Genomic DNA, 27168 nt, shown 5'->3' with positions numbered 1-27168 from the left:
ATAGGATAGCTACATTAAAGATACTATAGGTCCTTCTAGCCCTGGATAGCTACATATAAAAAAGTTATTTGCTAAGCGACCATAAAGAGATTTTACAGTATTTTTAATGTAGCTATACTTACCTAACATAACCAAACATCCACAATGTTTTAATGTATTTATAATGTAGCTAACCTATCCTATTCGACCGCAAAATTTATTGCCACACCGGATTATACAATGAGATAGAACGGAAAAAAAAGCGAGCATGAACTTCGGGGAACTTCGAGTGTGGCTCTCTCGTCTGTGAAATGAAGGCTTCCCATGAAGCGACATCTAAAATAGAAATTTACCTTTGGGCAGTATATCTGCTAGGACAGAGCCAAGATAAATTATCAGATTTATTTTGGAACAAAGGGAAGTCACCGTGGCCAGATCGAATAATTTGGAATCTATGTAAGCGTGTAACTAGATGACTAGTTATAAAATTTAATACTTACCTACACACACGGTTACTAATTTACATAATTATTAAGTTATTCAACTGTTTTAAAATACATTTTAAATAAAAATGTTAAACTATGTACGAAAAAAAAGTAAGAATAAATTGTATTTCTACTACGTACCTAGTTATTTTTTTTGCTCCCATCATCGGGTCTGCACTTCCAAATATTTCAACCTCCACCTCTTCCCAACACGACATCTTCAAATTGATGTTCCTGTGCTCCGAGCATCCCAAATCCCACTGTATTGGTCTGTTTTCAACTACGTAAATGAGCAATTCAACACCAGTATGATTATCCTCCTCCGCGGTGGCAGGTGTATACTGCACGAAAGCGCGCGTCGAACTTAACGGTCCCATTAGACACTTAGTGCCTCGACAGGCGCGTTAGGAGGGGGAATCTCGTCACGCGAGTTGGAACCGGCGTTTGAGCGATAACGTGCTTTAGCACGTGTACACTTTCATCGGCACCTGGTCATTCCCACAACGCTCCTTGTGTACTAGGCGCAAAGAACAATAACCAGCTGCAATACTCGGCGATGCCCTGGTGCGAATAATCTTTGATAGGAAGTGGTTCACAATTTTTTGACCAGTCAAACTGAATGCCAACTTCACTGGTAATTCCAATCTTTTAAATAATTAAGGGCATTTCGGTTGTAATTAAATGTTTTCGTGGCATTTTAAAATGCCGGTTATTATGCTCGGTGGAAAGATGTTATATTGCTGGCGTTTGGTAAAGAGTCTTGTGCGATTACATAATTTCAGTGAATTGAGATTCACCAGAGAACTTATCAGTAAATTTAATTGATTTTATATTAAACTTTCTAAGACCCGTAATACAATAACTAAAAAAAAACATCACTGTCACATGAAACAGCATGACAGATAAGGAGTTAACACGCACACCAAGTACCAGTCACTCAAGTGGTAAAGATCATGAGATTTATAACCACCCGCCAACTTTTTATTGTTTATTTGCCTCGTGTAGAAAAATTACTTCCAATACATGTGAAGTTAAAAGTATTTATGAACGACTAGTTAATTTAACGAATTCGTAAATTCGCTATGAGGCGTCAATAATGCAATAGTCGTTTCCAGGAGGCCATAACACACCAACAATCTAAAAACTAATGACAGGAGGCTAAAAACAAATGTTTAATCAAAAAGAGATTGCTAGGAGGCGAATAACGCATCAACAGTCCAAAAGCCATTGCCAGGAGGTGAAAAACGCATCGACAATGACACAGCCGTTACCATAGAAACGAAGGAAATAAATTTGCAACAGCCGTTCTCAGGAGGCGAGGAATGCATAATGAATCCAAAAGCCATTACCAGGAGGCGAATAACGAATCAACAATCAAAAAGCCGTTGCCTGGAGATGAAGAACGCGTCAACAATCCAAAAACCGTAGCCAGGAGGTTAAGAACGTTTCAGCAATCCAAATGCCTTTACCAGGAGGCAAACAATGCATAAATAATCCAAAAGCCATTACCAGAAGGCGAAGAACGAGTTAACCCTACAATGCATGATTTTTCATATCTCAGTGAAATAATTTCTGTGTAATAACCCGTGCTTCTGGAAATGAAATAAATTAATTAAAAAATTTAAACTGGAAAATTAAAAATTTTATTAAGTCATTTACTAAATGATTCATATTTGCTTCATCATGAATAACATTAAATGATTCATAAATGAATCATTTTCACTATAATTTTTCAATTTCTTGCGGCATCATTATTTACTTACATGTGGCCAATAACTTGCACAAATCATTACAAAATATTTTAATGAAATATACAATTATATAGATTCAGATAAATATAAAGCACTATTGTACATAAAATACATTATTATTCTGGCCACAAAACAGTTACAAATCAGTTCATATGGAAGGAAACTATGAAATCATGTACCGTATCCTTAATTTTGAGAATGTTTATGATGAGTGAAACTGCATGAAACAGTTACTGTCTTTGTTGAAACATAAGCCAGTGCCACACTTGCTGCATTCTACAAATGTTTGTTTCGAACATGTTGGGAACTTGCAGCGTATCCTCGTTTTGTTTCAAATTGGAAAATGGTTCAATTTGTCCTGTCTGACATCTGGAGGTGGTAACGGTGCTGTTGGACCCCTAGACTTCTTAGCTGCATACAGTTTCTGCACTTCAGATGATGGCCTGCCTCGTTTTACAGCGGAAGACATTCCAGCTGCACAAAGTGTGGTTGCAAGTTCAATCCTGAACTGTGATAATGTCATGTAGTATTTACCAAGTCTGCGTTGCAACAACCATGAGTTTACTATGGTAATGTCAACCAGGTGATAAAAAAGTCTCATGTACCATTTTTTGGTGCGCATGGTTATGTGGTGACGTCCCAATAAGCTATCCAGCAAGTCAACTCCACCCATATGGCGGTTGTATTCATGTATTATAGCCGGACAGTTGACAGTTTTCTTCACCTTTTCCTTTCTGTCGTATCTTTTGATTGTTCCTTCTGGATAGGTGCCAACAAAAGTTGAAAGCAATGTAACACATTTATTATCTTTCCATAGAACATTGCTGATTTCACTGTTCTCATATGTCGTACAATACTCTACAGAAAACCCTCGTTCTTCTTTCTTCAACACCTCCTCGCTAGGAAGTTTGCACTGTGGTATTCTATTTCTTCTCACGGTACCTAAACTCAGTATACCTCGACTAGCCAAGTATGAAAGGAGAGGCAGGCTTGTATAATAATTATCAAAATAAACCTTATGGTTTATGCCGCTTGGAAATTCTCGGCATAATCTCACCACTACATTTGCGCTTGCACCCAAATCTTTTTCGTTTACTGATATGTTCTTTGGATCATTTTCAGTCCCAGTGTAGATTTATATTTTGTACGCAAAACCAGACACACCAGAGAGCACAAATAGCTTGTATCCCCATTTGTGTGGTTTTTGAGGCATATACTGCTTCAAGTGATGCCTTGACTTCGTAGCACACATCTGCTCATCAACTGATAAGCACTCTTCCATGGGGACAGTGAGAAACTTCTTTCCCAATTCATCAATAACTGGTCGTAATTTGTACAGCTTGTCATAACTGTCAACATTTTTATCAAAGACTTGTTTAGCATTGTCATTAAAATGCAAATTAGCTCTTATTTTTTCAAATAAGTTCACTGACAAGGCTTGCTTCACTATCGCTGCACCAACTGTCTGGTCCCAGTAAAGTCTGACATTTGAATAAATACACACTGATGAGAACACACAAATTCCAATAAACCTGTAGAAATCATCTTCTGTCAAATCAAATGGTTTGTTAGGATTTTTAGAAGTACTGTAGTGACATGTTTCATAGAGTATTTTCTCCACCAGTTCCTTGCTAAAAAAAGTACTTGAAAATTTGAAAAGGAGTTTCCAAGTTTTGTAAGACTGCAGAACATTCAGTGTTACCATGGAATTTTTTTTGTTCTTCTGGAATGTTCAAACATTTTTTTTTTCCAGGTTAGGTTTTCGTTTCTCTTCATCTTCCCTTTCTTGTTTTGTGGCTGGCTTGTTGAAGAATGTGGTTCAGAAGGTATTGTGCATTTATTGTTGATACCATTGTTCAAAGAGGTACATTGTTGTCCATATGAAACATGTGCATTTTCTGTCTGTGAATTTTGTAAATCATCTCTTGATTGCTCAGCAATCCTAGTATTTTCAGGCCAGGTGTCTAGCATCATTTCAACAATGTCATTGTCACCAAGAATTTCTTCAAGATTGGCATCTGATGGAGGAAAAACTTCCGTAACTGCAGCTATCAAATAAGATGAGAGTTCATTTTGACTGTTGCTTTTGTCCATGGCAATCTCTCCTGCATCTTCATCTTCACAATCAGAATCTAATTCATCCTCACTTCCACTAGGTATACTCGATAATAATACCTGTATATCTTCAGAATGCACTTTTTTTCTAATTCCTTTTTCATCGACATAGTATACTGACATCTAAAACAAACAAGATTATCAAGTACTTAGTTTTAGACGTTATGTGTAAGATTTTAACTATAGATAATATTTAAATTTAATTATTGGAATATGCAATTATTTAAAGAATTAAATTTTTATATGTATATCGTAGTAAATTATTCAAAGTATATTATAATAAATGACTATTTTGGGAAAAAGTCATTTTTACAATTATAATATATTTTAAATATCAGTAATTTTAGTTTAAGGAAAGTATTTATTTTAATCCAAAAAATAGATGGTAAGACATTTCACATCATTTAAATATTTAATGCAGCATTCTTGGATGATTGTGAAACATATCTTTCTTTCAGTCTGAACAAGGTAATGAAATTCTTCTTTGCTTTGTAAAACATAATGATTCATATATGAATCACACACATTATTGTTTACGTATAATGTTGCACTACTTTGATAAATATCAGCTAATCTCTACTAATACTAGCACATTATGACTTACAAGTAAGTATTTTTTATGATCTTACCTTGAGTACATAAAAAAAAAAAATCCACTTGAAAACTCAGCAACCCAGACAGATCCACACTCACTGCATCCGACTCCAACAGTCTCAAACAATGAACTGTTTTTTTTTTTTTTACCACAGCTACTCCAACATCTCAGATAATGGTAGCAGTATGGTTCATAAATGCATCACTGCGGTCGCAGGCCACACAGGAAAAAAGATTTAGTAGAGAAGCATGAAAAAGAGTCTGATTCATTTTTGAATCGCCATGCATTCGTTTCTAGGAGGTGAAGATCGCATCAACAATACAAAAGCCGTTACCGTGAGCCCAAGAACGCATTATCAATCTAAAAGCCCTTGCCAGGAGGCGAAAAACGCATCGACAATGCACTAGTCGTTGCCATAGAGACGATGGAAATATTAACATTGTAAAAAAACGTTTCAATGATTATCATCGTGAAAACTTGGTCGAAAATTAAAATAAATATTTAAAAAACTTTGACGAACAGCCATTTCCACTGAAGCATTTTAAAATGGATGGTAGACCTGGAGCTATCTACCACTAATATCGCGAATGGAAGGTTATGAGTGGTTGAACTGATAACTTAGAAGAATACCTTTATACTTGTATATACATATTATTATTGATATTTATTTTTATTTATTTATTATTTTTATTAGTGTGACGAATAATGTTCTATGTTAGCATATTTCTTGCAAGGTTCACTTTAGTAAAACTGAACTCTGTAAAACTATAAGTGTTTTTAAAGTCTCTTCACAGCAGAATAAATATTCAACTCGCTTTGCCTATAATTTAAAGCAAAAGTTCTGCGCTAGCACTTAAAATCATATACATAAAAGTTTATGCAAAAACAACCATCTGTTTTATTTTACAAAATTAAACTTTAATTTGGCTTCTTAATTTAACATTTTATTACATGAAATACATTAAACAATGAATTAATATCAATCCACTTTTTTTTCAATTATTAGATAATAAAAAAAATTAATTTCCCGTTAAAGAATGTACATTTTCTTAAATTCTTGTCACTTAGTCACATATGAAGGAAATACTATATGGTAATTTCGAGTCTGCAAATGTTTTTTTCACTTCGTTCACAAATACCTTAAGGTTATACTTAAGTAAGATTTATTGCTTGGTTTAAATGTGATAATTCGATTTTTAACTATGCAATGCAGCAAAAATAAATAAATGCTATTACGTGATTCAAGTGTTTTCTTAAATAGGGCACACATATGTTATCATATTTTTATGTAGCTTAGTCCACACGCAATATTCTAATGTCATTTTTTCCACATATGCTACTTTTTTTTGTAAAATATTTGATTCTATAACAAAATAAATAGTTGTGTTCGGCGAGAAACGAAGTTCAAACAAATTGAATTTATATAAATAATATAATGAGTGACTTCCCGTGGTAAACTTGCTGATTTCTTTATTTACACACATATAGCCTATAAGAAATAATAGGTATTTAATTGTATTAATATCATGCTGGAATAATTCTTAATTTTTTTTGCAGGAAAAAATGCTGTTTTTATGACATAAAAAATTAATCAGAAAGATTTTTGTATGAAACTTTAATCAACATATTAAAATATACACACCTGTCTTTAAAAACTTATAAATATACATTCTTCAAGCATTTATTTCTTTCAAATTCTTCGTTTAACTGGAATTAATTTATAATCACATAAGTATGTTTGTTAAAAATTTTCCAAACATTAATTCTATAAAATATATATTTTTATTTACAACTCTCTGAAAGTACTTAAAAATTTATAAAAATAAAACTAATAATATTTTTATATCATGTCCTTTAGAAGACACGTTATAAACAATTTTCTTAATGTTTTGTTGAACAATTATGCTTATATTTTTTTAACTACAAATATTCTTAGTAATATCAGCAACAAAAATATACATTTTCCATGATAGTTAATCAATTGAGATCTGCTACCTGAGCCTTTATCTTTAAAAAAGAAATATATGTTAGAATAGGTAGATTTAACTATGCAATATATCTGCAAATGGTAACCTAAACGGTAACGATGATCCTTGGTAACAAATGTCTTTCTCATGTTTTATAGGTACCTGCATATTCACAGTATTTTCAGAAAAGAGAAATGTTTAGGCAATACTCTCACAGTCTCCATTGTCTCTTAGCAGAATAACATCACAGTCAATTTAATTTCTTTTGAGATTCTCTGTGCCAAGAACCATTATATATACACTTACTACAGAACATTTTGTTTGGGCAGACATCAGTAACAATTTTACAGACACACTTTTGTACATCATAAATATCCACTATAAATTGCACAAATTTTCAGCCAATTATGATTACATCTGGACCCCTCAGAACGCATACATACAAAAATACACATACGATTTAAATACACTACCACCACATTGCAAACACTCATATTTACTTAAAAAAAATAACAAACTATAAAATAGTTTATTTTCTATTACCTCAATATGATGACACACATAGCAATGAAAGGAGTATAAAATTAAAATAAGTGTTGGAAAATGTTTTTTTTTTGCGAGCATGTATCTAAGTATGTTAACATGAAAACTTTTTTTTTACTTAGCCAAAAGTGATGCATTGCATTTTACACTCAAAATACTCTTTATTTCCTCATTTCTTATGTAGTCTTCATGCTTCACAAACAAACGATTCAAGGTGCATTTGACAGGGAAAATATGTCAGGAAATAACCCACTTACTAATAGTATTGCAGATAAAATGAAAATAGTTACGCTCATCACTCACTCACTGACTGAATGTAACCCTGTGCTGTACCACCACGTACGATAATTCTCCAACTGGCTCCACTTTGAGTACCATTATTTATATGTGTTAAAGTTGTGCATTTGAATTTTTCAACCAATTATGTAGCTAGATGTTTAAATAAAAGCTTATTATTATTTTTAATTTGAAACTTTTAAACCATTCTTACTTTTCTAATTTGATTCATTGTCTTCGCAAAGTATTGCTATATTATACAAATAATCAATAAAATAACGTTAGGATAATTTCAATTTAAATCTTAAAATCAAAGACTTTTTTTAGGATGTATAAGGTAAAATTTTAATTATCACAATATTAAACTAATTTAATTTTTAATAAAAATTTTGTTTATATATTTAAGTGATTGTTATATTCATAATATTTCAACGGGTGCCTTAGCAACATTACAACTAACTGATATCAACATTGTGTGTGAAACCCAAAAGTATTACTATTTCACAACTGGGTGACGGATTTTGACTAGTGTTGAGCGACGCAGTTGCATGACCCCATTTGGCCACGTCTTCCAGAACGTAAAAACGGAAAAAATTTAAAAAAAAAAAAACAAGTCCTCAATTTTTATTTATTTTTTAACTAAATGGCCATTTACGTCACGGTAATATTTTAGCTTATGCTAACACTCATGTCTCTGAGGGGGAAAAAACATACTTAAACAGCGTATATTGGTTACTACGAAAGACTTAACCTCTATTTTTCACTAGCTTCTTTAAATAAATGTGAACAAATTGTTCTTTATCACTAAACCCTTATCATTCTTCTTCTTCTTCTCCGTCGCTAGCGCCGAACGACGAATCAAAATTTCCGACATCGATGGTCAGCATCGGCGCTACTGTCGGCTGAAGCCACTTCGCGCCGCCGGGGTCCACGGTGCTCCCAGGCCGTATTCAGCCGGAAGACACTGTCACGAAGTCTTCGGCGTGATCACAAGGTTCTTTAAAGGTGGACCCCTCACTGCATCACGACCCCAAACTAGTTATCTGGAAGACACTGTCCTGAGATCTTCTGCGTGGTCACCAAGTTCCTCGGAGGTGGAGCCCCCAACTGCAGTACGACCCCATGATTAGCTGGAAGACACTGAGATCTTCGGCGTGGTCACCAAGTCTCTCGGAGGTGGAGCCCTCCACTGCAGTACGACCGCATGGTTAGCTGGAAGACACTGTCGTGAGATCTTCGGCGTGGTCACCAAGTCTCTCGGAGGTGGAGCCCTCCACTGCAGTACGACCCCATGGTTAGCTGGAAGACACTGTCGTGAGATCTTCGGCGTGGTCACCAAGTCCCTCGGAGGTGGAGTCCCCAATGCAGCACGACTCCATGGCTAGCTAAAAGACACTGAGATCTTCGTCGTGATCACCAGGTTCCTCGGAGGCGCAGTACGACCCCCTGGTTAGCTGGTCGGGCCTCCGGCCAGGTCGCTCAGCTCCAGGAACTGCTGCTCGATGTCCGTCTCCAGGTCCAGGTGTTCCTGGAGGGCCGAGTCCAGGTAGCCTGCGCACAGAGCCCAGTCGCGTTAAGGTCAGTTCACTCACGTCTCAGTCCTTCACAGTTGCCAGCGACCGTTAGTCCTGTCCTTCAAATAGGACTGCGCATTCACACATGTGGAACACATGGATATGGTAATTTTTGTATGTATGAAACACGATTTTTCCAGATAATACTGATTATTTCTTACAAAAATTGCGCATAATTTTATATTTTAACTAGCAGACCCGGCCACGCGTTGATGTGGCTGCGTGATTTAGAAAGGATTTAAAAGACAATATTTAACACAGACAAACCCGGCCACGAGTTGCTTGGATTATAAAATATGCAGGAAAGATAGAATTAATACTTACAAAATTTTTAACATGAAATAAAATTTGATGAACTCTAATTCTCTAGCTAATATTATTTGTTTTATTATGATATCTGTAGATTGACAGCTGAAGATAGATGCCAATAATTGTAAATACGTGAGAATAAAATCAAAAATAATACAAAAAAGCGAGGTTACGTAGTACATTGATCAACGAAAATGTGCACAACATGGAGAAGAATAAAATTTGAATTGAAACGTAGCGCCATCTATGAGATATTTATGTCAGACAGTACAACAGTTGTCTGTAAAAAAAACTGATTTAAGGCGCCATCTGTTTGAGACTTATGAAACTTACGATTAATAACATCAATCAACATTGATAATCAGTTTATTATTATTTTTAATAATTTGTATTAATCGAAATAAATCTATCCTATCTCTCAAGTTGGAAAAAATTACACATAAATGCCAATTTTCATCGAAATCGGTTGACTTGGTAAAGTATTCACAGGAAACAAACATCAGGACACTGGATTTATATATATATTAAGATAGACGTTTCATTTAAGCACCATTTTCAAACCATGGAAAAGATAATATAGTAACTACCAAAATTTGAATTTATTTTATTTTACTGAGCTTATTTGAAGGTACTGGGACAACACAACGCAATTAACACCCTGGCAAGAACCCGAACCTATTATAACTGCGAATACTGTTTTGTAGCGACACAGTTATTTTCGTGTAAATGTACACATTTACAAATATATTTCATTTTACATATTTATTTCTGCTCCATTCACAAAAAAAAGTGTCCAGTGCACTGTTAAAAATTACAGTACATTTACGAGCTTTACAACGAAGAATATATCGCAAATAAGCAAAGATACTGAATATTTGTAAAAACTATGCTGTATTTAGGTTCCCGAGTTGTATGTTTCGTACTAAACAATGTAAACACACACGTGAAAAAATAAATATGTTCTTACTGCAGACTTAACACATTTTTTTTTATGTTTTGTTAGTATACCAAGAATTTTTTTTTGTGTGGTCAAAGTAAGTGCACTGAATGTCCATAAATTTATGAAGATCGCTGGATAGTTAGTAACCAGCGTTCTTCGTAAATTGAAAGTGAAGAAAATTTTTAACAGTGTACAAGCGAAATGAGTTATGATAATCGCAAAACGCATCGCGCTATAAATATGAACCGTACCCAGCCAATTATTACAAACTTTATATCATGAGTTGCAATATCTCTAATAAGTTTAATTATTTAAGGCAATATTTAAACAAGTGGCTACATTTTTATATTTTTGTCTTTGAATTTTTTTACATTTATTAATGTAATATTGTTCTGAGTATTATGTACAAAAATATTTTACCTTAAATAAAATAATTTTTTGGACATCTGTTTAAAAAAAAAGACAATATTTGTCTGGCCTTTTGCTGAATATTATTTACGTTTAAATAAGCAATTATCGATTTGTAGTGTTTCCATTTCTAGAAATAGTTATAAAAAGAAGAGTATTTTATGGAAGTGACTGTGTTTAGCAACGGATATTATAATTCATACTTATTAAGAAGGCGAAATGGTAAACGAAAAGAGTCATTTTCGTTTGGACCGACGCGAATCACACGTGGTCTCCGCACCCGCCGCTGGTTTTTGATGCCGAAGAAGTTACGTCGACTATCGAATCATTTGATTGGGAGACCGAAATTTTAAAACAATAAAATAAAACGGCTAAAAAAATGCGGAAATGACCTGTAAAAATATTAAACCCCAGCTTTTGGACCTGATTTTTGGCAAGTAATTTTATTAAATTACTGCTCATATTGTTTAAATTCACTTAACAGTTAATACTTTAAAGTTTCCCTTTGGCTCCCACAGTGGGAAGCACCGTTTCCATTTCATGCGACTTCTCTAAGCTAAACCAAAAAAAAAATCTTTGCTTGAACTCAGCATTTGATAAAAAAAATTTTAACAAGATTGCATTTTATAACTCTTTTCGTACATATTATAGTGACGTCATAATTTGTATTCGATATGCATATGCATATGCACTAAAGTAGTTTATGTAGCTGACAATATAAAGTACAAACATTATACCATAATCAGTTCTGAAATTTCATTAATGATTTAATTTACATCTATAAATTAGTTCTCATAATTAGCAATGGGTATAAGTTATGAAAACAAAGCACTTAAACTGATTCTGTACCAAAAATACATTATAGGAAACGAATGGATTATTTAAAAAAATGGGATAAAAAATGAAATATTTTGATGTATAAATAATTATTTTTAACGTTTTGCATTTACGATTTCAATGTTAAGTAAATATTTTTATACATGAATTATATATTCTCTACAAAGCTTTTTAATTACAATACTGAACACTTAAGACAGTTGTTATTCAGGACAAAGGTTGAACTTAAAATTCCTTGTCTTTCAAGGAGCTTTTCAGCGACTTTTGAAAACTGGTAAAACTGTTGTAAATGTTAATACCGTTGCAGGCAACATTTCGAGCCTAAGGAAGGGAAGTTCTCGTTTTACATTTAGGTGCGCAAATTAACAAAGAGAATGTGAATATTTTTCCCCCGTCTCTTCTTCAGAAAAAATAAAACAGAACAAAGTTGTACATGGTGAAACAATTTAAAGTTAAAAAAATACACTGAAATGAAAATGGTTTTGGAAAGTTATAAGACAAGATGAATAAATGAAAAGTATAAAGAGAAATAAATTCTTTATGCGGAAAGACAAGCTCACGATTGAAAAATTTATGTTCTTCTAATTATATTTTTTTCTTTCTTTAAAGTACTTAAAAGGTTTGAAGCAAAGGAGTGGCACTTATTAACAGAAAAAAACCGTAAAAAATCATATTATACAACATGCAAAAAGTGACGTTCTAATAACTAACAAAATTAAATGCGATTATAACAAATGCATGCGTCTGCTTTGAATATCGCTTTAACCGGTGTTCATTAATTACTCGTATACTACAATTTTCTGTAAATTCTCCACAGTGATCAAACATTGAAAACCTGATTACATATTAATATTTATAAAGATAATTGGCTGTGTGAATTATTATTTATACAATTATAGTTTTACTCCCAGCTTGATGATTTTTTGCAAAATAGAAACTTTAAAACAAGAGGAAGGCCACTGTCTACTTGATATTTCTAAAATTTTTTATGTTTTACGTGCACATTAAAAAAAAATAACAATATACATTTTATTTCAAAAATAGACTTGCACCATCCACCTTTCCTAGCCCTTGAACCTTTCGGTGCCAGAGCCAATTTCCATTTTATTCCCTTTGACCACCGGTAGTTTTAATTTATTCAATAAAAGTTATTTCGAATTACTGTTTAAAACTTAAAATTTTTTTAACATAACAAGTTCTATGTTTTTTTTATAATTATACGCGGAGAGTGAAATTTTAGCAGGCCGATGCAAGATAAAGCGCGTGCACCATGCAACGGTAATCAGTTACTGAAGTCAAGTGCGCATGCGCGTTTCTGGTACACCCCAGAGCCTACGTCATCAAGACGGCGGATCCACGCGTGGCAAGTATGCACCCGTGTATATTCGCCTTCGTGAACATCGGCAGGACGAAACAAAACGATTTGGTGATGCCCAATAAAACATTTGCATTTTGTAAAGTTTTATAGGCAATAAAATATGCCAAGAAAACTGGTTTTGAACAAGCATTGAGTTGAAGTTATTTACCGCATTGTTGGTTCTCTGTAATAGTTTGAACTTCTCGCTATTTTGTTATTTGTGTTTCCGCCTTCACGCGGATTTGAAGTTGCCGATGTTCTCTTGACGGGAGATATTTGACAAAACCTGTCTGTGATTCCGCGCAGTTTTATCACCCGTCCTGAGCCATCAGCTTCGTGCAGACATTATCCCAACACGAACACGAGGATGCGCTTACTTGGAGAAACAAGTGCAGAGCAGTTTGCACGACAGTTGCTGTCATTTGGGCGACCAAGTATTTCCTGTCCATCCCAATAGGTACCCGTCTGAATTTAGACCCCCCCTCAAATTTATGCAATACGATCACGTCATTCGAAGACCTATTTAAGGAAAAAAATGTTTCCAGATACACGGGAATTTTTAAAACTTGTACCGACGCCTGTGCGAATGGGTTATCTTAGCGCGAAGAGAAAAAAAGATAGTGCTAATATGTTAATTGCCTTATCGAGGAAATGCTTCCCTCCAAATTTGCCAACTTTTCTGTCACTGATTAAGTTTTAAACACGAAAATGTGTCGACATAAATCTTTAATAAGATTTACCAATTTTTTCTCTGGCAAAAAGAACTTTAATCATTTTAATTTTAAAAACTTATCTATGTTCCTATAACCTGAATGAAATGAAGAAAATAAAGCCTTAATCATACTCATTTCTTGCCTAATACTCTCTCCGCTTTATCTACTACAAACAAAACCTTACGAACGTCATTTTATAACGTACTAGCTGCAGTACCCAGCGTTTCCCGGGCTGAACACAGGGTGAAGGTGAACTGTTTAGAGATCAGATGTAGTTAGTAATTGTCTTCTTAATTTGAATGTCAAGTGTGCAAAATAATTTACATCACTTTCAGATCACGACAGACGTTGTTCTGCAAGTTTATAGTTATTTACCTGGTCTGTATGTAATCTAGACTCTATAAAGCAATATAGAAAAAAAACTGAAAAATAAGGGATTACTAATATTGAAAAGATTCCATTATCTATCTAATGCTCGGCATGCATTGCAATGCCTCATTCAGTTTTGTTTTGTAATATGTTTGAAGTAGTTACACATATACAAATAATCTATCCATGTCTCTAAATATATCTTTATCTATATCTACATCTATAGTCCTATATATCTATGTATCTCTCTATCTGTATTTATCTCTTTATATCTACATATATATCTCACACTATATATATGTATTCTATATGAGGTACTGATTGCTTCGTTGTTAATATCACACGGGTGTTTTTTACTTGTATGGGAAAATTTAGTATGATAAGGCATCTAGTGCGTAGCAACAATGTTAATAGGCAATAGGAAATAAACTTCTAGCGCCTGCGGCATTGTCAACACACACTTCGTACGTGTACTGCATGTTGTATCTAACCCCCTCCGACGCATTTGATTCTAAATTGTACTTTTAGTAAGGATCCCTAATGTTATTGATAATATAATATAGCCTATAGCCTTCCTCGATAAATGTACTATCCAACAATGAAAGAATTTTTCAAATCGGACCAGTGGTTCCTGAGATTAGCGCGTTCAAAAAAACAAACAAACAAACAAACTCTTCAGCTTTATAATATTAGTATAGATGACTATGAACTAAAATCCCTATAAAAAAAATTTGCCTTCACATTATGTGTGAAGGCACACTGGAGCATGACATTTCCCCCTCAAATTCTTATAACTGGGGATTTTCCATGCATTTTACCAGATACCATATAAAATCCTTGATTTCCCTGACATATTCTAACTTCTATGACATTTTTTCCTTGTTTCCCTGACCCCCCCCCCCCTCCCCCCAGGATATGGACACCCTTGCTCCAAGCAGCAAGCTGTGCGTTACCCGGCAGATTTTTTCAAATGCTCGTTAACCACAAAAGTTCACATCTAAAAATAAAATAAGGATCGACTCTCGTAATATTACGCAACATCAGCCCGCCAAAGCTGTGCAATGGACCTAGGCCTACCGTGTGAAGAGTCCATCACTGGAAGTAATGGAGGTCGCCATCATTTCGGCGAGAGCCGCAGGCGATCACGCGTTCATTCCTCGCGTTCCGTCGATGGCCAGTGATTCAAATACGCCCTTCGATTCCAAGCTATTGCAGTTTCCCATCCGGTTTGCATTCGTTACGAGTATCACTTCGATCAATCGTTACGTGTCCTTCACTAAAGTCGACACGCCAAATTGTTTTTTTTTTTTTTTTTTTTTGGTTGACGTTCATGACGGACAAACCAAAAACATTGTGTACCCTCAATATTTGCAAATAAATTTCTAATTTTAAATATATTAGTGTATATTCCCGTGCAATAATCTCAAGATGATTTTTTTTTTATTTATCACATCTATACTAATAAAACTGTTCGGGGCAAAACGTATGTCCATTGGATGAAATGATGAAAACACCATTGGAAATTGCTATTTACACTACTGAGAACTCAAAAATATATTTAATTAAAATTTTTGTCTCACTGTTTTTTTTTTTTTTTTTTTTTTTTTTTTTGGCCGTTCTTCTGTTTGTCTGTCTATTTGTCTGTTCGTCTGTTCTTTCGAGTTATGTGAACTCACAGATATTTAGATATTTTCTGTAAAGTTTGGGTGTTTTAAAAGTTGTACATGAACTAATAGAAAGGGGGCTCGACAAAATTATTTACCCCCGGCCGCTTAGTTTTCCTCGATGACAGAGGGACAATCGCTACTTACCAAGCACTTAAAAAAACATATAATAACTTTCGTTTCTTTTTCTAAGAAGCAGCTTTTTTTCTATATCCAACAAAATAATTTTTTTAAAAGTAATAATAAGGTTCATGCACAATACAATACTACATATCAAGATTTTTTTTCATCTTTATGATCTAGTTTAAGTATGAACCTCTTTTGAAGAATATAGTTTTCGTTTATACCTTTAATTACATATATTATGAAATATTTGTTTATATATTTTAATATTTGTTAACTAAGGCCCTAGTTTTCATTGAATTATTTTGGCATTACAATGTAGTAATACTTCGCCACCAAACCAATAAACTATTTATTGCTATAAAAATATGTTCTATAGATTTCAGTTCAAACCATTGCTTAAAGTGATAAAAATATTTTATAATAGAATAGTAGTTAGTTTATTGTTTTATATTTTTTCAGTATATTCTGAATAAAATAAAGTATATATTTTTAAACCGTAGTGCAGCAGTTCAACTGTCATTCCGTTGTTATACTTCATAATTAATCATTTAAAAAAAGCGTAAGTCAAATGTTTATCCGAGGTGAAATAAACGCCATATTTTGATTAAATGTATTTAATTGCATTATAATGAACTTTAAGAGGCGTTTTCTCTGAAAATATACTACGCGGTAAATTAATTGGTTTTTTAATTTTATTTTAGACACATTTAAAAATAGATTTGATGTTAATTAAATTTTTTTTATTTTTAGTCTTCATTTTATAAGTAGTTAAAAAATGTAAATAAAGAAACTAATTTTAAAAGTAAACAAAAAGCACGTGACTACACAACTTGACATGACGGTACGGTTTTGATTGTCAGAACGAGACTTAAAAAGAACTTTTTTTCCTTCACCTCCTACCTCCTTCGCGGCAGTCTAAATAAAACGCGAAACGTCCCTGGCACATCGCCACAACATTCGTAGAGAAAAAAAAAAAAGAATTTCCCACGTTCCCCGAGGATTTTGAGTGATGTCTTTTGTCCCGCCTGCGGCACCTGTTCTCGGCTGTGACGTCATTGTTAAACACTTCCCCCCCTCCCAAAAACTCCTTTACCCTAACCGACGGATACTACCGCTGTGCTCCCCCCCCCCTTTCCACCCTCATCATTCCTTTTTCCGGATCCGTCGCCGAAGCTCTTGCAGCCATCTTGTAGCTGTCATAACCAGCCCTGGGCTTTCTGCGCTCCACGCAAATCACTCTTTCTTTACGTTCTCTATTTCTCTCTCTCTATCTCTCTCCTTCTCCTTTACAAAACTTAACTCCTTTCGAGTTGGTTAAAGCCAGAAATAAACCCGCGTCGCGCAAGTGCGAGCGCCGCGTTGTCATCCATGCAGGAGGTGACCAATGCTGAGATCCACGCAAGAACAGCGCGTTTTCTATTTCCAGGCTCCGCTTATAATTAAAACGCGCTGACACGTGCTCCGCTTCCAGCCTCGGATGTCTTATTGCGCCGCGACCGTGCGTCAAACGTGAAAAATTTTACTTCTCGTTCAAATAAACAAAAGTGATCACCTATCTAAATTGGAACCGAGAATCGATAGCACCTGAACCGCTGCCAAAGACAAATTTCTAACTCTATTTTTTTTAAAACAGAGCTGGATCGTTGCAAGGCATTTTACGTTGGGATTTTCTCTCTACACAATCACGTTTGGACACATGTTACATTGTTATTTATCATGGATTTGGAAGCTAAAGGTTTATGCCAAATAAAGTTTTATTTCATCCTGGAAAAAAAGTGTATTTTTTTGGAAGGGGGAGAATAAAGCTTTGTTTTGGGCAGCCATTCGATTGTAAAACCTAGTCCATCATTATTTAACGAGCAATTATTGGATGTGTTTAAATATGTTTATTTCAACATGCTTTCTCTAAAACTTCTTTAAAAATTTACTATTAATTTCGGGGGGGAAAAGGGGGGGGGGGGCAATAAATAAATCTGCATAGGTGCCAACTGGTAAGAATAATTTTAACGTAACAATAACCCAGTTATTATATATAATGAAGGCATGATTATCATTGTAAAACAAGTTTGCGTGACAGAGAGGCATTTCTTAATTTTCAGTTTGATCTGCAAAAATAATTGATTAAATGTACATGCATCCATACTTATGTTTATGAACTTAAACTTTTCCTCCAAGAAAATGTCTGTCTCACAATTCGACTGCCCCAACAGTGAGTACTAAAAATCATTACTAAAATTTAATTTAATTTAATGTCATTCTAAAGGTTCTTTTTGCACGCATAAAGATATTTTACTTATTTTCTGGACTTTAAAACACAAGAAATTAAGGGACAATATACTATGTTTGAACATCTTTGACAGTCATATTCTTTAAGCTCGAATCTTAATACAATAACGTATCTGTTGACGCAAATGTATTTACTAAACAATCAAAAAGTACAAGTCTCAAGTATGTTTTGGTCTGAAGTAGACACGGATTAAATTATTTTTCAGGGAAGAGCCCCATAGGTATTGCGATGATGATGATGATGATGATGATGATGATGATGATGATGATGATGATGATGATGATGAAGATTGGTTTATCAGTCTGGAGGTAGGTTTGTTCCCCGGATTTTGCAATGGGGGAGATTTCATAATGTGACAGCGACCACTAGAAGATGTTATACTGCCGTGGTGTAATATTGCCTTCCGCAGTAAAGAGTTTAAGGTAAAACAAAACACACCGTTCTGACCCAATGTAGGAAACATTCTAAGAGTAAGAATAACCTTTACTCAGACGGGAATCGAGCCAAGGATTCTTTGGCCAACAAGAAGCAGTATGCTCTGAGAGAACCAATCAGACGAACATCTGGTATAGCCTCTGAACACGTAACGTGTCTTGTAAGTAGCAGCTACCAGTGGTACCCAATCCCCATCTGACATTCTCGAAGCTTCTCATGCTTTCTGCTAACAAGCACGGCGTTTTACGAGCGAATGTTGAGAGTGCCATAGAGGCAGAAGTTTGTGAAGACCAGTCGCGGACGCGGGGTGGGAATTGGGGGGAAAGACAGTTTTATCCCCTCTCACCAAAGGTGGGAATTTTTTTCCTGCGAAATATCAGTGAAGACAGTATCTACGTTATTTTAGGTGACGCAAGGTGAACTGTTACAACATCTGCAATCCCAACTGTGTAAGAAGCCGCGTAGCTACGGTTTACTTATATTGGCTCATGTGTCAGTGAGTTAGAGTCTATATTAATTTTAATTATTTTTAATGTACATGTTAAATTTTAATCATGTTTTTTTTTTTCCTTCAAATCCCATGTACCCTCTTCAAAAGAAAAAAAATTCACGTATCCGCCATTGGCATTGAAAATTTGATACCGTGAAATTCGAGACAATTGACACATAGGTAAGAAGCAAAGGGCTGCAAGTGACAGAATAAAGATGTCATGTTCAGTTGAATCTTTGAATATATATACTGTATAGAAGTCGCGAGTGGATAGGATTTACTCTACGTTTTTCAGATGCGCATGAAGAGCAGCTTGGGAACTTCACCGCTGCAGTGCGCTGCCGTAACGCCCTTTATCGTCTTAGTTGTTATGTACACGTTAGAGCGCAGCACTGTCGCCCGCTGTCATTCCCCGCACCCCCCATCCATCATTCACTGCAGCTCAAGGTTGTTCAGCGGGAGGGGTAAGGGGTGTTTGAAGAGTTCGACACTTGTGCGCTAGGGACCACCACAAGTCGATGCCCTAGAGATGGTGGCGATTGCGGCGGTGAATTAACCAACGGCCTCAAAACCGTATTAGAAATTTTAACCTGGGCTGGCGACTTCTATACAGTATATATATATTCAAAGGTTGAATCTGCGGAGGAGTTGCCACACTCACCCACGTGGTCGCCCAGCAGCTTGCGGATGGAGTCGAAGGGCACGTACTCCAGCGTGACGTCATCCAGCAGGCAGGACTGCGGGAACATTGGGAAGGGGTCGTCCTCGTCAGCGGGGCGCGGGTCCGTCCCGGCCAGGCCCAGGTCTGCGGGGAGCGACACCACTCGTCGGAACACCCAGTGGCAGGGATGGCCCCCGAGGGGGGGGGGGGGGGGCTGAATTGTATCCCCTCGGAAAGGGTACCTTTCAGACTCACGGTGGCGGTAGTGTAGCTGGGTAGGAACTGGAAAGGTACACCCTTTCCGATTTCTTAAAATGTTTTAGTTTTTAATGCAAATATGCACTGGAAAGGTATCCCCCCGGGAAAGGTTAGGTTAGGTTAGGTTAGGTTAGGTTAGGTTAGGTTAGGTTAGGTTAGGTTAGGTTAGGTTAGGTTAGGTTAGGTTAGGTTAGGTTAGGTTAGGTTAGGTTAGATTAGAGGGGATAACTTTCACGATTTTAAAGCAGAAAATAATATGCATTTTAAGAAATCGGAAAGGGTACATTTGCAGTTTATTTTCTGCTGTGTCATTGTACATAAAATCCTGAAAGGTACCCTTTCCGAGGGGATACCTTTCCAGTGCACATTTGCATTAAAACTAAAACATTTTAAGAAATCGGAAAGGGTGTACCTTTCCAGTTCCTACCCAGCTACACTACCGCCACCGTAAGTCTGAAAGGTGCCCTTTCCGAGGGGATACAATTCTGTCTTCCCGCCCTCGCCAGGGGCGCCGGAGCAGGAGGGGGCGCCGCCGCGACGGTTTCGCGTTACTGAACCCCCACACCCCTCTTTTAATCCAAGAGGGGGCGCCATTTTCAATTCCGGCCAGTGGCGCCAGTCACCTTAGCTACGTCACTGACGAACACCAACCCCTTGGATCCATCATCACACAGAGAGAGAAAAAAAAAGGGGGGGGGGGTTTGTCTGTAAAGTCGGGTTTACGGACGATAATTTTTACGCGATAACGTCATAAGAAAATATTTATGAAAAAATTGCATACTTTTTTTAATTTTCAAATATTGTTTACAGTCTTTTTGCAAAATTTAATTTAAATAATTTGTTTAAATATAATCACGAACAATTAGTTATAGAAATAAAGTGAAATTAAATCAATGTCAAATAATAATTTTTAATTAGAAATTACGAAATTGGACAAATAAATTAAAAAAAAATTAAATTGCTGCTTTTAAAAAGCCCACCTTAACCTGTTTCATATTATAGAAGATTTTCTCGCACTGTGGTTGGCAGGTTCTTGCACGCTCGGCTCAGGCGGGGAACGTGACAATGAGTCATCCTTTTTCCGTGCGTGCAGCCGGCGTTCATCGATTTATAAGACGTTGTCACGTCAAATAGGTTTGTTCGAATCAAACAAATATTTGTTTTTATATTTCGAAACAAATATTTACTTGGTGGAACAAAATATATTTTTGTTAGTTCAACCAAACCTCCGGTAAGTAACAAAAGTAATTTGTTGCATCTAGCCAAATATAGCTACATTTGAGTTGACAAAATCATTTTGTCGGGCCAACAGAATATTTGCCTACAACAAAATATTTTTGTTTGAATTAACAAAATATATTTATTTGGCCATATAAAAAAAAAATACTTTGTTGAGAGGCAAACAATCCTTTCTCTCAGCTGCAGCTGAAGGGATACAACTGATTGTAAAATCGTGGTGGTCCGGCGACCTGTCTTCTCGTTGTTGCTTCCGAATCCTCGCGGGGGATGCATAGGCATCCCTGCGTGCGTCAAATAAAAAAATCCGAGGTTTCTAGGGATGCCACACTCGCGTCCACTTAAGGTCGGTATTCCAAGACACTTCAGGTGTTTAATATGCTACGCCTGTGCTCTAACCATATCCCCAGGGGGAGGGGAGGTATAAATGTAATAACTTAACATGACTAACCACTCGCGAGTCGGGGTCCGAGTGCAACCACTAATGACCTGGGTGATAAGAGAAATAAGGTCTTGAGGCACTTCCTGCATCGTGACTTATCACTCAAGAATGCCTGAGTGTGTGAGCCTGTCACAGCAGGTTCGATAATTTCCGACACTGTGGCACAAAGAGGCGCTCAGGGAACAGACAGCTATGCTGCATGAAAATAATTAACATGGTAAAGGTCTGTCCCTTATTTTAAGGGCAACCAAAATTTGTTGTCTCATCCGTTGCCGTTATGTTGCTCAAATCACGCGCTTGCACAGAGCTCACTTACTTCTTCGTTGATTTCGTCCACATGGCTGGACCACATCTGGCGCCATTAATTCGTATGTAGTCATTTTATGATCATCATGTTGATGTGTCAAACGAAACTTAATGACTGCTAAACTATGCTGAAATACATTTTATACACTTTGATGGTAATCACAAAGAAATAATCGCTAGTCAAAAAGTACTTCAGGAAATTGAAATCACGCATTTTAACTCGCACGATAGTGCTGCTGTATGTAGGATTTTAGCGTAGCAAATGCATCGATGGTTGCCAAACGACCGCTATAATGCATTGAAATAAATTTCTAGCCTCGCGCAGGGCACAGTTTATTAAAACAGTTGCTTTCTCGTTACCTAACAGAGATTGAGTTTCGGACACATTCAGGAATGCGACCCTGTGAATTAGGTTACGGTTGCGACCCAAAAAAGTAGTGCTTATTCGATACCGTATACCCGAATTTCTTGGAATACCATCCTTAGGCACGTAGCCAGTGGGGTGTTATGTGGAGTCCGCACTTCTCCATTTCAGGATTTAATAAATACATGGAGACAAAATAAGAAAACCATAGAAAATTAGCTACTTAAATATTATTTTATATGATTACTGTCATGCTTAGTGGGCTAAAATAATATATCTCCTCCCCATTACAGCCCGACATGCTTCATACACAGAAGTGGTAGGAATTGTTTCTCTAATAGTCGAAATTTTATTCCGGTTTGCACACGTGTTACTTGAGCCATGTCTTTCAAAACAATCTTGACATGAATTTTTCATTTATTTCATAACATAGGTTTACGTGTATTTAGGAGTTGTAAAAAATTACTGAACTGAATTAAGAACAAAGTATTAAAATTAATTTTAAAAAAACCAAAATATGTAATGTTCAGTTATTTCTAGCAAAATCATTACTTAAAATTGTACTTGTAATGGTTGAAGTTCTGAAATTTGGCTATTCCCTGAGGTTTTATTTAAGTGTGACTGTAAATTATCTTTTGAAATTGAATTATAGAAACAGTAGCATAATAATTATTTAATTTCTATCAAGAAAGGGGTTTTGTAGTGAAATGGCAGAGGTTCCTTCAAAATTGTTTCAGGGAATCATTCATTTATTTAAATATAATTTATTATTACCAAAGTTATTTTCATTCTCTTGTTTTCTGTTGTTTTAATGGTTAAAAATTTTTAATGGCTGGTCATTCGAAAAACGCGGGTTCGATTCCCGACCGGGTCGGGGTTTTAAGTCGATCCAACCCGTCAAACATTCTCTACATTCAAGCATTCTCGAATTTAAAGTGCTGAGGTTTGTCACTTACATTCCATGGCTTGGTCAGGAGGCAAATGCTTGTCCGGAATACTCTGGAACGTCATAGCCCCTTGGTTGGACTGACATCCGCAGAAAGAAACATCTGTAAGTAAAAAAAAATTAAGTCACTTACATGCTGATTATCTGAAAATAATTTATACCTAAAACATATTATTGTTGGTAGATAACGATGAGTTTTCCGATGATAGATAAATTAAATGTAACAGAATGCTGCTAGAAGATTAAAAAACAAACAAATAATGACAGTAACTAAACAATTATTTATTATCAACTGATAGTGCCTGCAACTTCTCTCACAAGGAATTTAGGAATTCTGTTAATCATCTAAAGTATATTACAATTTATTTTATGTATTTTTTTCCTGAGACTGTAAAAATTAAAAAAAAATATATGCTATTCATTTCTGGCCCCTTTTAAACTTTTACACATTAAGCTAATAGCAATATTTTTTATTTAGTTATTTTTCATTACTTGACAAAGCGAAAAATGTTTTGGCAATTCGCATTACGCGAAAAAAAACCTCTTTATAACGATGTGTTATGACAAGGCTTACATTTACCAATTTTTTATGCCACTGTACTGAACGCGTCTGATTGTCCTTATTGAAATGATACTGCTTTTATTACATTTAATTTATTTTCATCTAGTATGAGAACCTCATTAATAAATTACAAGGAACGGCCCAGTTTGCAATTTTTTTACTTACAAAATTAAAACTAGCAAATAAGCGGAACTTTAAACGGCTTGTGCTTTTAAAATGATCCTTTAACCCTCTCACAAATTAAATATTATCATGTATAAAGCTATTTTGTGTTTTAACTTTATTATAATATTGAATAATGTTATTTAAATGTTAATTATAAAAAAGCTTATATATTTTCAAAACTGTAGGAAGGATTTTTTAGTGTAATTGAGAAATTTTTAACTTCTGATATTTCCTCTAAATTTTATGTGTACATTAAAATTTCCGTGGAGCCATTTTGCAGCATTATGGAACCCTCATAAACCGTAACAAGGTTGTAAAGCTTCTAAATAAATTACTGCTTAATCAGACTGAGCTAAATTACGCAGCTGTGAACAATTGAACACACATTCACTGGAAGCTCGGCTTTAAATCCCGGTATGGTGATATCAGCTTGAGGTTTTTCCATCGCTACTCGTTAAGAATTCTTTACTGCTAAATTTGAATTGTATTGATGTTGTGTGTTTGTATATAACAACCTCGTCGATAAGATGTAAAAGCAATAAGTGGCCTATACTTTTAAAAATATATATTTTTTAAAAACGTTACTGATCCCAAATATTCATATTTTATTTCAAATTTGAGACTTTTGAAGTTAATTATTTCTTCTGAAATACTATAAGCGCAAGTATATTAATTGATTTAAAATTTCCTTTAATTCCACACATACGTTCCTTTTTATTCAAATTTCAATAAATTTTTTTCTGCCTGAAATTGACTTACTTAACATTCAGACGAAAATATAAAAACATATACTTAGTGTTATAATATTTGTTTAAAATGTTTTCTGTTTATATTTTAATAATGCCTTAAAAGTATAACTTATACGTGTGCAGGAACTTCACTGTATTAACTGTTTAGTAAATTTTTAACAAGGTAAACCATATTTTCATAAAATTCCTTGACGGAAATCAGGTCCAAAAATTGAATTTAGGATATTTTCAAGTATTTTCCGCTCTTTTTGGAGCCGTTTCTAATAGTTTAAAATTTATATTTGTTTCGTGCTGAAATCTGCGCGTGACGGGGGCAAGCAACGTTTACGATTCAGGCAACGAATTCTAGCGGCAGGCGCAGAAAGTAATGTGTGTGATTCGCGTACAGAAATTTTGTTACCCTTAAAATGAATATATATATATATTTATTTAAATATACATATTTATGACGCTCTGCATTATTGTTAAAAATTCTTCTTTATTTTTCGTGTCTGCGTTTCGTATTATAAGAGTTTATCTGCAACATTAACAACATGAGAACACAAGAGTTTTGCTCGTTAGAGAGGTTAGATGTTTACTGACGAGTACTAAAAGACTCGCCACAATTTTTTTTGAAAATGTGCGAGTTGAGCCACTCTACCAGTTAGAGAAAAAAAATTCTAAAGAAAAAAACTGTATACGTGCGAAGATTGTGTGCTTGTGTACTTTCTTGCCTTGTCTGGCAGCTCGTGAACTGTCTCGTCGTATAACATCCCCCCTCCTTTTCCCTCCGCCCAGCCCACCACGCAAAAAGCAATTCTGAACTTTGGAACACTTCCTCGGGAAACAGGAAACAAAGTGTGGGATTTATTCTCGAGATAACGGTAGCTGTCACTACTCCGATTTGAGGCGCCCACACACACTGGCGCGTTACGTCATAGCGCTAAGGTACACGGAGATATAAAGTGGTTTCACACGGTGATGCTCTTGTTCATACTTTGGGCAGGATTTTTAGTTCACCAAATATTTTCGCTGGTGAAACTGTACAAAAGACGTGACTACCTGCCCCCCCCCCCCCCCCTTGGCGTCTTAAAGAGTGAAGTCCTTGCGGTAAGATGGCGGTTACCATCGGTAGGCACACGAGAAGTGCCTCGTCAAACCAGAAGCTAATAAAGCAGTAGGTAAAGGTACTGTGTGCATTTGCGGGACTTCCAGCCAAGCACACAAAGCCTATTTTATTATTTGTCGTTTCCGAATTAGAAATTCCCTGAAAAACTTCCATTTCCTTACCCTAGCTATTTTATTTTGTCATGGAATCACGTATTTGAGCTCGATCACAAAGAGTTACCGTGAATCGTTACACATCATTCTTGGCAGCCATTAAATTCTGAACTTTTGTCCACATTGAAATTTTTTAAGTCCGGCATCACCCAATGCGTGACCACCTCTATGGCTAAACCTTCCCCAGAAAAATTTTGGCTGAATATTATTTCGACCGATTATGCTTGGCGTGCACAATACAGATCTTACAAGAATGCAGTATGTAAATCTAAAAAAAATCGAAAATGCGACCAATTGATATGGATGAACTCCCCGAGTATAAACTGGTAACCGCATCTTGTAACACCGAACTAAAAAAGCTATCTTTTCCTTATTTCCAAACTGTTCAAAGTCAGCGGCTTTACTCGCCAATGAAAACATACACGGTGGCCTGACATAAATTCCACGCATTTCACAAAAATTCCTATCACTGAATAGAAAAAGAATATTGTTCATTCAAGTGAATTATTGTTAAAAAAAAGTTTACAGTTTATACCAAAAAATATAATGAAATTTTATCACTTTAATTTATCTTTCGTTTTTCCAATTTTTTTTATAACGCAATGTAGATTCTAGGTAAAATACAAATAATTCATTTTTGGATATAAAAATGTTAATAAATATACAGGCAGGACCACGTATACCGGGTTCTGCTAGTTAAAATATAAATGAATATTTGTAGAAACTACGCTGTATTCAAACCCTCAAGTTGTAAGTTTCGTTCAACTGTAGACCAAACACACTTTTAAATATTTATATTGTTAATAAACCACAAAAAATTGTTTTGGATTCACGGTCTAAATATGCGAGCTGAATGCCCCAAAAAATTTACGAAGACCATTGGATATTTGCTTACAGCATTTTTCGTTAGCTGAGAGTGTCGATTTTTTAAAAGTGGAACGGTTTGAGATGGTCACAGTGACAGGTCCGTCCCTGCGCGACACGAACTACTTCCCGCGT

The 27168-nt window shown here is 35.4% G+C and overlaps 1 protein-coding gene across 1 annotated transcript in view; it reads right to left on the bottom strand.

The window, feature by feature from the left end:
• Window positions 1-8332: 8332 nt before the first annotated feature.
• LOC134537282 (uncharacterized) overlaps window positions 8333-27168 on the bottom strand; it is a 149671-nt gene continuing 130835 nt past the window's right edge. The window contains exons 13-15 of the mRNA XM_063377556.1: window positions 23444-23536; window positions 19882-20025; window positions 8333-9262 (exon numbers count right to left, since the gene is read on the bottom strand). Coding sequence (XP_063233626.1) covers window positions 9162-9262; window positions 19882-20025; window positions 23444-23536 — 338 coding nt within the window. The 3' untranslated portion in view covers window positions 8333-9161. The remainder of the gene's footprint in view (window positions 9263-19881; window positions 20026-23443; window positions 23537-27168) is intronic.

This window comes from Bacillus rossius, chromosome 12, assembly GCF_032445375.1.
Source record: "Bacillus rossius redtenbacheri isolate Brsri chromosome 12, Brsri_v3, whole genome shotgun sequence".
NCBI lineage: Eukaryota > Metazoa > Arthropoda > Insecta > Phasmatodea > Bacillidae > Bacillus > Bacillus rossius.
The sequence above is the reverse complement of the archived record's forward strand: the minus strand, read 5'-3'. Positions and strand labels throughout refer to the sequence as shown.